The 15,522-nt window shown below is 45.5% G+C and overlaps 1 protein-coding gene across 2 annotated transcripts in view; it reads right to left on the minus strand.

Moving 5' to 3' along the window:
• Positions 1–9,304: 9,304 nt before the first annotated feature.
• Positions 9,305–15,522, minus strand: part of MARK1 (microtubule affinity regulating kinase 1) — a 65,163-nt gene continuing 58,945 nt past the window's right edge. For both annotated transcript variants that reach the window (XM_038760757.1, XM_038760756.1), the window contains exons 17-18: positions 13,429–13,473; positions 9,305–11,815 (exon numbers count right to left, since the gene is read on the minus strand). In XM_038760757.1, the coding sequence (XP_038616685.1) occupies positions 11,461–11,815; positions 13,429–13,473 (400 nt within the window). In that variant the 3' untranslated portion in view covers positions 9,305–11,460. The remainder of the gene's footprint in view (positions 11,816–13,428; positions 13,474–15,522) is intronic.

The raw sequence follows: 15,522 nt of genomic DNA on the forward strand, positions 1-15,522 counted from the left end.
CACCCCTAGGCAAAACCATTGGCTCACTCCACCTTCTTCTGAATTAATCTGGAAGTTTCTAGGGAGAAGTTGGGAGGCGCGTTCCCTGCCCACAAGGAGCTTACCGTCTAGAGGGAGAGATGGACATTAAAGCAAAACAAATTACGGATATGTACATAAACGCTGTCGATGGGGTGAATGTCAAATACTTGCTGCGGGCAGGGAACATGCCTACCAATTCTGATATATCGTACTCCCCCCATGCAATCACATGAAAGAGCACGGGCACGGAGCCGGGGGTCACGGGTTCTAATCCCGGCTCTCCGCCACTTGTCAGCTGTGTGGCTCTGGGCAAACCACTTAACTTCTCTGTGCCTCAGTTGCCTCATCTGTAAAACGGGGATTGGAACTGTGAGCCCCACGTGGGACAACCTGATCACCTTGTATCCCCCCCAGCGCTTAGAACGGTGCTTCTCCACCCGCCTTTTCGGGATGAGGCCCCTGGGGGCCAGAGAAGTGGGTCTCCCCAGGCCCCCCGGAAGGCAGGTGGCGGGATTGGAACCCAGGACCTCGGGCTCCCGAGCCGGGGCTCCCGGTCCTAGACGGGGGGGGGGGGGGGGGGGGGAGGGGGCTTTGTCGTACCTTGGCCCCTGAGGCCCAGAGAAGTGAGTCTCCCCAGGCCCCCCGGAAGGCAGGTGGCGGGATTGGAACCCAGGACCTCGGGCTACCGAGCCTGGGCTCCCGGTCCTAGACGGGGGGGGGGGGGGGGGGGGGGGGGCGGCTTTGTCGTACCTTGGCTCCTGGGGCCCAGAAAATTGAGTCTCCCCAGGCCCCCCGGAAGGCAGGTGGCGGGATTGGAACCCAGGACCTCGGGCTCCCGAGCCTGGGCTCCCGGTCCTAGACGGGGGGTGGTGGTGGGGGGGGCTTTGTCGTACCTTGGCCCCTGGGGCCCAGAGAACTGAGTCTCCCCAGGCCCCCCGGAAGGCAGGTGGCGGGATTGGAACCCAGGACCTCGGGCTACGGAGCCGGAGCTCCCGGTCCTAGACGGGGGGGGGGGGGGGGGGGGGAGGGGGCTTTGTCGTACCTTGGCTCCTGGGGCCCAGAGAAGTGAGTCTCCCCAGGCCCCCCGGAAGGCAGGTGGCGGGATTGGAACCCAGGACCTCGGGCTCCCGAGCCGGGGCTCCCGGTCCTAGACGGGGGGGGGGGAGGGGGCTTTGTCGTACCTTGCCGTACTTCTTCAGCTTCCTCCGGTATTTCTTCTGGGTCTTCGTCCGCCCGCCGCCCTGCTCCTCCAGCGGCTCGTACCTGGCCGGGAGGAAGGCCAGGTGGACCCTGCTGGGGCGGCCCGCCGGCTCCGAGCCTCGTCCCGCTCCCTCCTCCAGCTTCTCCTTCTCCTGCTCCTCCAGCTCCTCCTCCTCCTCCTCCTCCTGGTCCTCCCGGGCCCGGGCCCGGTACCGGTACCGGTCCCGGTCCCGGTCCCGGCGGGGCAGGATGGCGGTGGTGTCGGTGTCGGTGTCCCGCTTGGCGCGAAGCCGGGGATCCCCCGTCATGCTGCCCTGCTGCCCGCGGCGCCCGACCTGGGCCGAGCCGGCGGGCGGGACGGGCACGGGGACGGGCACGGGGACGGGCGGGACGGGCAGGGGGACGGGCGGGACGGCGGGCAGGCCGGGCGGGACGGCAACCTTCGCTCCCCTGGGCGCGCCCGCCCCCGTCCCGTCCCGTCCCGTCCGGTCCCGTCCCGCCCCGGCCCCCCCCCTCCGGCGCCCCCTGGCGGCGGCCCCCCCTCTCCGGCGCCCTCCCTCCGGCGCCCCCTGGCGGCGGCCCCCCCTCTCCGGCGCCCTCCCTCCGGCGCCCCCCGGCGGCGGCCTCCCCTCCGGCGCCCCCGCGGCCGCGGCCCCCGCTGTCCCACCTCCGGCGCCCCCTGGCGGCGGCCCCCCCGGCCCCCCCGACAGCGGCGACGCCCCCCAGCTCCCCCTCCGGCGGCCCTCCCTGCGGCGCCCCCTGGCGGCGGCCCGTCCCCCCCCGCCCCTCCCCGACAGCGGCGGCGCCCCCCAGCTCCCCCTCCGGCGGCCCTCCCTGCGGCGCCCCCTGGCGGCGGCCCGTCCCCGTCCCTCCCTGAAGGCGCCCCCCCCCCCGACCCCCCCCGACAGCGGCGGCACCCCCCAGCTCCCCCTCCGGCGGCCCTCCCTGCGGCGCCCCCTGGCGGCGGCCCGTCCCCCCCATCCCTCCCTGACAGCGGCGGTACCCCCCAGCTCCCCCTCCGGCGGCCCTCCCTGCGGCGCCCCCTGGCGGCGGCCCGTCCCCCCCGTCCCTCCCCGACGGCACCCCCCCGGACTCCCTCCGGGGGTCCCTGACGTCGCCCCCCCACCCCCCGGCCCTCCCTGACAGTGGCGTCGCCCCCCAGCTCCCCCTCCGGCGGCGCCCCTGGCGGCGGCCCCCCCACCCCCACCCCTCCCCTTCGGCGGCCTCCCCTCCGGCGCCCCCTGGCGGCCCCCCGTCCCACCTCCGGTGCCCCTTGGCGGCCGCCCCCCGACCCCCCCTGACGGCGGCCCCTTAGCGGCCGCCCCCCAGCCCCCGGTCCTTTCCTCCGGCGCCCCCTGGCGGCGGCCCCCCGTCCCTCCCTGACGGCGGCCTCCCCTCCGGCGCCCCCTGGCGGCGCCCCCCCCCCCCGGTCCCTCCCTGACGTCGGACCCCCGGCCTCCCCTCCGGCGCCCCCTGGCGGCGCCCCCCTGCCCCTACAGCCCCCACCGAGGCCGGGAGGAGCAGCCCCCCCCCCCCCCGGGCCCCTTCCCAAGGCCTGCCTCATCACCTTCTCACCCAGCCAGCACTTTCCTAATAACAATAGCATTTATTAAGCGCTTACTATGTGCAAAGCACTGTTCTAAGCACTGGGGAGGTCACAAGGTGATCAGGCTGTCCCACAGGGGGCTCACAGTCTTCACCCCCATTTCCCAGATGAGGTGACTGAGGCCCAGAGAAGTTAAGTGACTTGCCCAAAGTCACACAGCTGACAGTTGGCGGAGCTGCGATTTGAACCCATGACCTCTGACGACTCCAAAGCCCCACACTCTTTCCACTGAGCCATGCCATCCATTCACTCATTCCAACGTATTTATTGAGCGCTTACTGGGCGCACAGCACTGCACTAGGCGCTTCAAAAGTACAATTCGGCAATAGAGACAACCCCTGCCCACAACGGGCTCACAGTCTAGAGGCGGGGAAAGACAGGCCTCAAAACAAGTCAACAGGCCACAGCCGATTCTAACTGCCCCCAGGTGAAGGCACATCTCCTAACAATAATAATAATGATGATGATGGTATTTAATTGCTTATTATGCGCCGAGGTAGATACACGGTCATCAGGTTGTCCCACGTGAGGCTCACGGTCTTCATCCCCATTTTACAGATGAGGTCACTGAGGCACAGGGAAGTTAAGTGGCTTGCCCAAGGTCACACAGCAGACAAGTGGTGGCGCTGGGATTAGAACCCACATCCTCTGACTCCCAAGCCCATACTGTTGCCATTCAGCCATGCTTCTTCCTCCAGAAAGCCTTCCCTGACTGAACCCTCCCTCCTCTCCTCCCATTCATTCACTTGTATTTCTTGAGCACTTACTGTGTGCAGAGCACTGTACTAAGCACTTGGAAAGTACAATTCAGCAACAGAGACAATCCCTTATCCAACAGTAGTCTCACAGTCTGGAAGGGGGTGACAGACATCAAAACAAGCCAACAGGTATCAATAGAACCAATATAAATAAATAGAATTACAGATATATATATACACATCATTAATAAAATAAATAGAATAATAAATATGTGTATATATATACACAAGTTCGGTGGAACAGGCTGCTCACACTTGCTCCCTCATTCAGCCTCTCTCCCCCACGGCACATGCGTACATATCTGCAACTTATCTATTTATTTGTATTAATTTGTTGAGCACTTACTACATGCCAGGCCCTGTACTAAGGACTGGGGTAGCTACAAGATAATCGGGTTGGACATAGTCCACGCCCCACGTGGGGTTCAGTCTTAATCCTCATTTTACAAATGCGGGAGAGGCACAGAGAAGTGAAGTGACTTGCCTAACGTCACACAGCAGACAAGTGGTGGTGCAGGAATTAGAACCCAGGTCCTTCTGAATTCCAGGCCCTTGCTCTATTCACTAGACTAACTGCAGCTCCCAGAATCCCCAATTCCACCCTCGGGCCTCATATTTTTGCCAGCACAAAGCAGGCTTGATGCAGTGTGGCGTATCAGGAAGGATTAGGATCCAGCCTAATCCTTCCTCTCCTCCCACACAATCACAAACACCGAAGCAAAGTGCAAAGGGCTTGTGGTTGATCCTCTGGCCGAAGATCAAAGAGCAGTAGACTGGAAGTCAGGAGACCTGTGCTCCTATCTCCAAGCTGCCACTTACCTGCTGTGTGACCTTGGGCACTTAACTGCTCTGTAACCCCAGTTTCCTCATCTGTAAAGCAAGTAAAGTAGATTGTGAGCCCCATGTGGGACAGGGATTGAGTAAGATTTACAACCTTGTGACTGCACAATGCCCCAGCATAACATAAACACTTAAATACCACCCTGATCCACTTGTTCGGTAATGTAGACCTTAGAAAAAAATTGAACTAAGAACAGTAAAGGATGATTCTTTTAGTACAAATTCCTCATTTCTTCTCCCACTCCCCTCTGTTTCACCCGTGCACTTGGATTTGCACCCTTTATTCACCCCACCCTCAGCCCCACAGCAACTACATACCTACCTATAATTTATGTGTTTCTATTAATGTCCGTCTCCCACTCTAGACAGTAAACGCCTTGTGGACAGGGAACGTGTTTACTAACTCGGCTATATCAATCGTATTTATTGAGCGCTTACTATGTGCAGAGCACTGTACTAAGCGCTTGGGAAGTACAAATTGGCAACACATAGAGACAGTCCCTACCCAACAGTGGGCTCACAGTCTAAAAGGGGGAGACAGAGAACAGAACCAAACATACCAACAAAATAAAATAGGATAGAAATGTACAAGTAAAATAAATAAATAAATAGAGTAATAAATATGTACAACCATATTGTACCCACCCAAGCACTTAGTGGAGTGCTCTGCACACAAGTGCTCAATAAACACAGTCTTTTAGACTGTGAGCCCACTGTTGGGTAGGGACTGTCTCTATATGTTGCCAACTTGTACTTCCCAAGCGCTTAGTACAGTGCTCTGCACACAGTAAGCGCTCAATAAATACAATTGATGATGATGATGAAATATGATTGATCGATCGAAATTAATAATAATGATGACATTTGTTAAGTGCTTACTATGTGCCGAGCACTGTTCTAAGCGCTGCAGGGGATACAAGGTAATCAGGTTGTCCCACGTGGGGCACGCAGTCTTCATTCCCATTTCACAGATGAAGGAATTGAGGCCCAGAGAAGCTAAGTGACTCGCCCAAAGTCACACAGCTGACAAGCGGCGGAGCCTGGATTAGAACCCACGACCTATGACTCCCAAACCCGGGCTCTTTCCACTGACAGAATGGCAGAGAAAACATTCTGATAAGAATCAGTGTGATAACTAAACTGCTGAAGTTGGTAATAAAATGCAGCTAAATTATCACCAGTGCCTGTGTTTACATATGGGATTGTTTAGTTACATCACAGTGCCCTGCAAACAGTAGGTGCTCAATACCATTGATCGATGACATCAAGAGCCTGGTTCAAGCCACCAAATCTGCAACAAAATAGTCCCCAGTGCCACTTGCTTTTTAAATGACTTGGCAGCAAACTACAGTTGAGAGAGAGAGAGAGAGAGAGAGAGAGAGTGTGTGTGTGTGTGTGTGTGTGTGTGTGTGTTGGGGAGGAGGGTGGAAAAGTAGTGGCCCCTTCCTCACCCCCCCTCTCCATTCCCAAATATAAGAATGGGGGTTAGGGAAGGCTAGAAGCCTAAGGAATCTCGGTTTACGCAGTCCCCCTTCTTACCTCCTTCCCTTCCCCACAGCACCTGTATATATGTATATATGTTTGTACATATTTATTACTCTATTTATTTATTTATTTATTTTACTTGTACATATCTATTCTATTTTATTTTGTTAGTATGTTTGGTTTTGTTCTCTGTCTCCCCCTTTTAGACTGTGAGCCCACTGTTGCGTAGGGACTGTCTCTCTACGTTGCAAATTTGTACTTCCCAAGCGCTTAGTACAGTGCTCTGCACATAGTAAGTGCTCAATAAATACGATTGATGATGATGATAATGCAATATGGATATTTGTGCTATCCATACTGTAAGCACACAAGTTTTACATATTTTATCTAGCAACAAACCCGTAGGCACGACAAAGGACTCAATGCTGCTTTCCACCCCTTCCATATATAGGAATATATAATTGGACTTTGAGTTGGAAGATGAAAATTCATGACTCATCCATGAGGGTGGGTATGACTGGAAAGTCCAAGAGATGACTTTAGACCTTTCCGCCCTCCCTAGGAAAAGCGTATCATTTAATTCAGTTGTATTATTGAGCGATGTGTGCAGAGCACTATACTGAGCACTTGGGAGATTGCCCTTTCCCTGCGCCACTGGATTTCTCACAAATAAAAGTGAAATAGTGAACGTGTCTGAATGGTGACCGTCCTATGGCAACATTATTTTTTAAATTAAAATTTTTATGCCTATCTTCCAATGGGAGAAATTCCTTTAATTAAAATTTTAAAAGCTATTTTTCTAATCTGCATAATGTTGCAGGAGATTATGCTGCGGCTATTTTTAGTAAAGAGTTCTTCTGCGTATTTAGGAAACTTCAGAGGAGAAAGTCACCACATACGCATATAAATCACATTCAAGAATGAAAAACCTCTGAAAAAAGCAGACGATTCTGCTTCAGAATTCAGCTTCAGACAATTCATTACTTCAAGTAGCTAGGAACCTTGCACAATTTATGCATAAAGGCAACCTTCACCAGTGCAATGTCCAACTTAATCAAACGGGAAGCAACATGGCATAGTGGTCAGAGCTTGGTCCTGGGAGTCAGAAAGTCATGGGTTCTAATCCCAGCTCCACCACCTGCCTGCTCTGTGGCCTTGGACAAATCACTTCACTTCTCTGTGCCTCAGTTACCTTATCAATAAAATGGGGATTAAGACTGTGAGCCCCATGCGGGACAGGGACTGAGTCCAACCCACTTTACTTGTATCCACCCCAGCACTTAGTACAATGCCTGGCACATAGCAAGTGCTGGACAAATTCCACAACTGTTATCATTAAATCAATCAATGGTATTTATTGAGTACTTACTACATACACAGCACTGTACTAAGTGCTTGGGAGAGTACAACACAACAGAATGAGCAATTTGTAGTCTAGAGATTGAGCATATCATCCGTCTCTATATGTTGCCAACTTGTACTTCCCAAGAGCTTAGTACAGTGCTCTGCACACAGTAAGTGCTCAATAAATACGATTGATTGATTGATTAATGTTACTACATGCTGAGGTAGCTTTTTTGAAGCATGAATTTTGTGTCTAGACAGGCAGATAGAGGAAATGCTTAATTGAACAGTAACCTAACAGCCATTATAAAAGGAAAGACTAAACCTGGAATGTAGAATCCTAAATGTAAGTCAGAAAAATTGGGTGGCTCTATTAAGTACCATGCCTCGTGAAAATGAGCTTTAATCACAATCTAGTATGGCATCACTTGGAAAAATTAAACAAAAAACCAACACTGCAGCCATAGTGCTACCTAAATACTTCTCTCACCAGAAACTGAACCTCAAAATTTCCATGTCCAACTTATCACTTTCACTTATTCAATTTAAAAATTGTACCGATAATGAATTTTATGTTCTTAGCCTTGTGGACTTAATCTAAAGGAAACTGCTAAACCTGAAATATAGGGTAGAGTGGGAAAACAGGAGCACCTAGGGGGAAGACGGACACTTTAAAATGGTAAACTTTCTGTTTTTGAAGTATTCCATTTTTCTGGAAAATAATGATGGATGAAATAAGACACAATTGCTGTGTGCTATGTGTTGTAGTGTTGGGAAAGAATACACAAGACGGAATTGGACAGAGAAAATGAGAGGAGGAAGGTGGGAGTCAAGAGTGAGGTGTAGTTGTAAGATTAATTTAGAAGGATTGAAAAGAGCTGAGCAGTAGCAGGTGAAGAGGGCAGAAAATTAGTGGAGATGAGTTGGTGAAGTATTAAAACTGATTGCAAGAAGTTTCTGTCTGCTGAGGAGATGCAGGAACCCAGAGGAGAGATTTGAAGAGAGAAGAAATGTGGGATGAGTGATACTTCAAGAAGAACGATGCATGCGATAGCATGAAGTACAGTTTGGCGCGGGGAGAGTCTGTAAGTAGCAAGACCAACAGAGACAAATAATCAATCAGTCAATCAATTGCCTAGTTGCAACATGACCAGCAAGATAGCAGTTTGGATGGAAAGGGAAGAGCCAGGAAAGATTGTGTAGGGAGAATGAGCAGGATCCAGAAGTATGTTGAATAAGAGAGTTGAAAGAAAACAAGATGTCAAGGATGACCCAGGTTGCCGGCCTCTGGGGCAAGTCAGAGGAGAATTCAGGAGGAGGAGGAAGATTGGCTTCAGGCGATGAGTAGTTCTGCTTTGCATAGTGCAAAGCTTTTCATGTCTAACATTTCATTTCCTATAATTACATCAGTTTTTAAGGGTTTACTCACAACTTACCCTGAAGTCACGCATATTCTGAATAGGCAGTACAGCCAATGGACATTTCTGCTCAGACAACGGGCTTGTCGAGTAACCTGATGTGAACCTTCAATCGGATGGTCTCAAAAAACTGTTCCAAGACTTTTATGGGGTCTGGTCTCTACAGCAGTGGCTGCTGAGAAGAGAAACTGGTTTTTACCACAGCTGCCTACTTAGTGCTCTCTCGGTTACTGCTCTGCTCCCTAGACTCTGGTTTGGGAGAGTTGTCATTCATTCATTCATTCAATCGCATGTATTGAGCGCTTACTGTGTGCAGAGCACTGTACTAAGCGCTTGGGAAGTACAAGTTGGCAACAACCTCAGTGGAGAGGGAGTGGAATGCTTTAAGAAGAACCTTGAGATTACACGGATGGCTTACGTACCGGGTTGAAAGGCCCTGGACTCAATTACCTGATAGAAACGCAGGCTAATATTTATTTTTCTATTTTGGAAAACAGTACGCATGCCTTACCTTCCCAAAAGGACACACTTTCCCATGTCAGTTCTCACATGAAGCAACACCGTTTCCCGCCATAAATCTATTAAAAAATTCCAAATACTTGTGGTCTATGATGATTCAAGATTTGACAATCTTAACATAACTGGAATTTATTTATGCAAACACACTGTAAAGCCTTTCTGAATTTTCAAAAACATGATAGTCTTGCATGATTAAAACACAAAAACTGTAAACGTTTATGCTAATACCATTATTTCACTCTCCACTTGCAGTACCAGAGGGGTAGAGAAAGAACTCCTTAATACATTAGGTATCAGCTTCAATTACAGGGCTGAAAACCCTAATCTCTGTTTTAGGAACAAATCTCTGTACATAGTCAACACAATCACATACAAATAATGTTTCCAAATGAAATGAACTTCCCAAAGATTTAGGAAGGTCAAAGTTTCATTCTGTACCTATTTGGGCTTGACCTTTTTTTAAAAAAAAAACCATAAGACTCATTATCAACAACTATTACACTTCTCTATTGGAAATAGTGACTTCACATTTTTATAAAGAGCAAAAGACAAGTGCTTTATTATGAGAACGGTTCCAAGTAAATTGTAAGAGTGCACCAATGATAGTGAAAAGATGACTTGCATCAGGTATTTTTTTTTATGAACACTGGGTAAAAAGGGGCTACAGTACGTCTTTTCCAAACACCACCCTTTTCTAAGGCAACAATACACGTCCATTTTAGAACAGAACTGTTACATAAAAAAGCTACATCACAGAACAGTACAGCATATAAACTCCATCTTGGAAGCCATTGTGGAGTGGCCAACCACCTACATTTAGGGCCTTCTAACAAGTTAGGGTTAAACAAAATTTATCACAGCTTTTTTGAATGTTTAAAATTAACAAGTTTTTCCATGAACTTTCTATTTCTCACGGATGGGGCCCACATGTTGATATTACAGTAATTACATTAAATAACATTGCACAGTCAACCTCCAAGGTTAAGTCAGTACAAAATAAGTATTAAAATGTACCAGTGCTAGTGGTTTTACATAGTTTATATCACTAGTTATGAAATTAAAAAATAGGCGAATGCCTTACAAACCGCACAATACAGGCATAATGATGTGGAATAAATATAAGAAATCTGGTAAAATATTAAACGCAAACAGGTTACATGGAAACAAACTGTACAACCACGTAAAGCATAAACCAAAAATCTATGGTTATAAACAATTTGCTGTCAAGTCTCTTAAGTAATTACACATACTGTGGAAGGGAGGAAGGGAGAGGAAAGGGGTCACAAGGGGATTTGAGACGGAGAGGCGCTAACGCCAGTTTCAAACGCCAGTTAATTCCTGAGGTGGCATTAATCATTAACTGATGCACATATCAATACTGGAAAAATGAGCTTGTGCTATGAAACAGTACCAATATCATATTTCCACCGACTGGAGTTTGTAATATCCTGAAAGCAGCAAGCCTAACTGATATACCATGATACTCAATGGAATATTTATTTTTCTTAAAATTTGGAAGCTGCATGTATTAGTGGGCCAGGAAAAACATTTCAAAATTCTTAAGAAAATGAGATTTTTTTCCCCCTCCAGCAGTTTGAGTTAGCCCAAGACAAATAAATTATTTTCATTTACTCTCATACACTAAGTGCCAACACTGTAAACATTTTCAAATTTTTTCAACTGAACACTGTTCAATAAAGATAAAAGCTTAAGATAAGAACGAAGAACTGGGAGTACAACAAAAGCCGATATTTCTCAACTTTTAAATCAAATTTATATAAGATTTTTCAATAGCTGAAAATAATTCAGGCTACAGTCACGAAGACTTTTCTTGTGCACTCTGAGGATGGACAGTTTTTTTTTTAAAGCAAGATGGAGGTAAGAATTTAAAAAACCCACCAAAATGTAAATAATAGCGAAGGACATTAAATCAAAGCATTAAACATATATATTTGTGCAGAAATCTAGACAACTATACATGATCTGTATTTTAAGCATTTTTTATTGTACAACTATAAACAGAAAATGAACAGAATAATCTATATTACTTACCTGTACATGTGAACATAACTTTTTTTTACCTACTGTTATTTAATATAGTTCGTAGTGACTTTAATTTTACATTTCATAACTATGTATAACCTTATTGCGATATGGGCAATTTCTACAGGAGAGTTTCACAAGCCAATCACATCAGGCATTACCAGTACATTCCAAAGGGGTGGATCACGATGTGTTGCCTTCCCTGATCCCAGAAATTCAGTGCCACTCACAGCTTAAGCTCATTTGCAATTTTGGATGCAATGTTCTTAAACGCAATCGAAGTCCCAGATATTCTTTTGAAGCGGACTCCGTTGAGTGACAGTCGTGGCAATTTGCAGACTTCCATCTCCCACTGAACAAGGCTATCTTGTCGGGCGTCACCGTGGACACAGAAAAGCAAAAACCTTTCCTTTTGTTCATAATCGCAGTTATTTGCATCTAACACTTTTCGGATCTCTCTCATCATGTCATTGGGGTCCATGGAACTAGTGGTCTTCATGCTCCAAGTGAATCGCAAGGAACGAGGCTTAGAATCTTTAGTGTCCTCCTTCTCTCTTTCTTTTGGTTCCCCAGAAATACTCCTGTAGGAAGACAGGGGGAAAATGACCATCTAGCAGCACAATGAAGGCTAATGGGAACAGATCTACCCTGAGTATCATCATTAAAATTTGGCACTATCTCAGTCTACATACTTGGTCACCTGTTATTCTCTCAGTAATTTCCATAACATCCACCTCTAAAACAATGCAAAATGATCTAACTGAATGTTTGGGGGAAAAAACTCTTAAGCATTAAAAATGTTCAAAAAGCACTAAGTAAAAACAGAGTAAGAGTTAATGAACAAGTTTCATTCTCTTCTTTCCCTACATCTTTTTTTGTCATACTTATGTTTGCAGAAGTGATTTTTCAGCATTTTCTTCATAAAAACCAAAAGGGAGAGAGCTCATTTGTCTTGCAACTAACCCCAAATCTCTGAAATGTGCTTTAGATTTCTGAAATCTCTCTCTCTGGGTTTATTTAAAATGACATATTTTTGGACGAGAGGTTTGCAATATATTTACATTTATATAGCAGTCTCTTGTATTCCTAGGGCACTGGAAGGTAACTCCTTATAGTTCCAATGCAAATGCTCTGTGCTTCAGATCCAGAAGTCCTATCCAATTCTGGAGTCTAACTTGACAAGGCCTATGTTAGGGGACCGAGGCTTGGTCCTTTTGGTTGTGGGGGAGAAGAATGAGGGAGTAGGAATGAAGTCTGTGGTATAAAGGTGAAGTCTGCGCTGCACACTAAAGTTCCTTTTCCTTATTTATTACACTGAACTAGACTAATACATTGCACACACAACCCCCCTCCCCCCGACAACCCCCATGCATATCTCCGCAATAGCCCAAGCAAAGCAAGGAGACGACACATTAAACAAATCTCTAAATCACAGATGAAAGTATATGTTTATGAGAAGGGTCTTTTCACGGAGCTAATTAGGCATATAAGAAAACATTAATATTTAAGAACCATTTTTCCACATTAAGTCATTGTGGGAAAGTTGGCCAACACATTTTTGGAACGTTTGCAGTTATGATCTAAGTGTTGAATTATGGATTGGTGAAGGGTATTAGGTTTATTTTCAAGTTTTAATCAATGACTATCAGAGAAACTTGAGCAAGGTATTCAATTTCTTTGTCACTAAAATGGGACTTAAGTACAAACATCTGGATTAATAAGGGATGGTGCCAAGAATTAGGTATTCAGCCATACCAAAGTGTGTACTTTGATTCACTCAACACTCATCCTGAAACAAATTACTAACTTCACATCTTCCCATATATTTCAGCTTTGTTTAGATAATAATCTTCAACATTTTCATGGAAATACTAAATAAATTTTGAGCTAAATATATTCAAATGAGGTTAATTCTTCCATAAAATAATTTTTTTTAACAAAGTATACAGTTCGTTATATCATCTGGAAAATAAGAACTTATTGAATTTATTATATAAAGTTAAGATACTAGGTAAAAGGGTTCCAAAGGTTAAAGGGAAATCAATTCATTCAAAAGCATAAAATGTCAAAATATACATGTTATCCAGCTACTGGTTTGTTAATACTCATTTTTATGAATGGATATTATGCCTTTAAGAAATAAATGTTTCATACACAGGGACCTAGCAGCGAAGTATTAATTGTGGCTTCTCACCTTGAGGTGTCAGTTCTGCCACTGGCTTCGCCTTCACTTGGATCCCTCAAAACAAAGTTAAGGTTGAGATTTAATGATAAAAGGTAAAGAAAAATTAATCAAGATAACCTACATCTAAAGATATATTAAAATAATTTCTTGTTGAGCAAACTCCATCATAACAGTTTTCCAACACCTAATGCTATTTTCCTCCAGGTTTCCAACTAACATTTTCTGAGTGCTTACTTGATGTGCAATGAGAGGCAGCATTTCTGAGACATGATCTTCCAAGTGCCCAAACCAAATATACAAGACACTCTTCTTAATGAGTTTGGAGTGGTTTTCAGTTACAGCCACATCTGACTTTGTGCATTTTTTTAACGGTTTAGATTGCTCAATTTAGAGAGCAAATCGATGCACAGTGATTGAACTGCCTTGGTCAATACCAAAAAACCCAAACACACACATGCTGACATTCGAAACAGCAAAAGCCTGACATCACTAATAAGTGATTATTCATTCATGTGCATTTTAAATAATTTGATCAGGTAGTAGTATTAATGAACAAATATTATAAATGCGTTCAATTCTAGTATACCAGAACCTTAAATATTATATATAACATATTGTTTAAAATGTATTAAAAGGTAATTTAAAATAGTTTTAATATATGCTAATTCACCAATCCTCACTTGGGAGAAAACAGTTCTAGCTACAAAAACCACCATCCAATATAGAGAAAATAGGACTAAAATCCTTCAAGCCATCCTTTAATAGAATATACTTAAAAGCTTTATGGAAATCTTTTTAAAAGCTTCTATGATTGTCAGAGGTATGTAAATACAGGAAAAATGACAAGACTGAGAATTAAAATTAACAAATGTCAATATATTTGTACACTTGAAATACCCTTTAATCACACAACGAAGCCATTTTGTATTTCCACTTTTTAAACTCTGAATTTTAAAATTTGTGGTTTAATCTTACCCCTGAAAAAAACAGCTGTAAATGCACTTTAATATAATTTAAGCAAAATAACCAAGAGTACCATAACCCTCTCTACAAAATATACTAATTTTGTTTAAATAATTTGTTAGTCTATGGAAATTCTTTAACACATCTGATGCCCCCAAATCACAGATCTTCTCCATTTTAAGAGTTTTTTTCCTGAATAGACTTGAGTTTACAGGATGTTTCACACATGTACAATTTGAGTCTTGGATTTCAGTTGCCCTTGGTTACTTGAACAAAATCTATTGTTTATTGGAATATAATAAATACTCTGCACCTTGGCTCCTGATGTCAAATTACAAAATCAAGTGGGCTCCCCTTTTTTCACTGTTCCAAGTTATCTATTATTTGCTTTAATTTTCACCCCTGTTTTCTTTCCTCCTGAATTTACTGCTGCACCTGTGAACAGAATTTGCAATTTTGCCCAAGTTCTCTCCCCCAAAACATTGCCTTTTTTGCCATTGCTTTGAAAATTCCACCTTTGCCCAAGGGGCATGTAATACATTTGTCCTACCAACTGCGTATGTATGCATGGATAAAGTGAACCTCACTCAGAAGGATATATGCTGCTTCTACATAGCCTAAAGAAATATGAGCTGTAGTTCCCCTTTTCTGAATAATAAAGTCTTAATTTAGGTTTCACAAGGAAATAAGATCAACTCCTTTCAGGCCTTTAACACCCAAAGGGATTTGGAATCCAATCATCCCCTTTATTGGATAACTTGGTTCACTTTACACATACCCACTTTTTAAAAGTTAAATCTAGGTGGAACACCAAGGAACTCTCATCTGGACCCACAGAGTTGTGACGCAGATGGTTAATCATTCACCTAAACAGAAGCAGAAGATGGGACCGGATGAACTTTCATGGTCCCTTCCAGATTTAGGATCCTAAGATTCTCTGACAAAAAAACAAACCCAAAAACCAAAAATGAAAAAACTGGGGAGGAGGGGAGGAAAGGATTAAGGAAAAAGTTGTGGGAGCCCAGAGGGGCAACAGTTTCCTAACCCCCTAGCCATTTATTCAGGGGAAATCATTAGGTGCCCTGGGAAACTATGCTCCTATATGCTTTAAAAATTAAATCATTCAGAAGAATATGCCTT

The sequence above is a fragment of the Tachyglossus aculeatus genome, chromosome 19, assembly GCF_015852505.1.
Source record: "Tachyglossus aculeatus isolate mTacAcu1 chromosome 19, mTacAcu1.pri, whole genome shotgun sequence".
Classification (NCBI taxonomy): domain Eukaryota; kingdom Metazoa; phylum Chordata; class Mammalia; order Monotremata; family Tachyglossidae; genus Tachyglossus; species Tachyglossus aculeatus.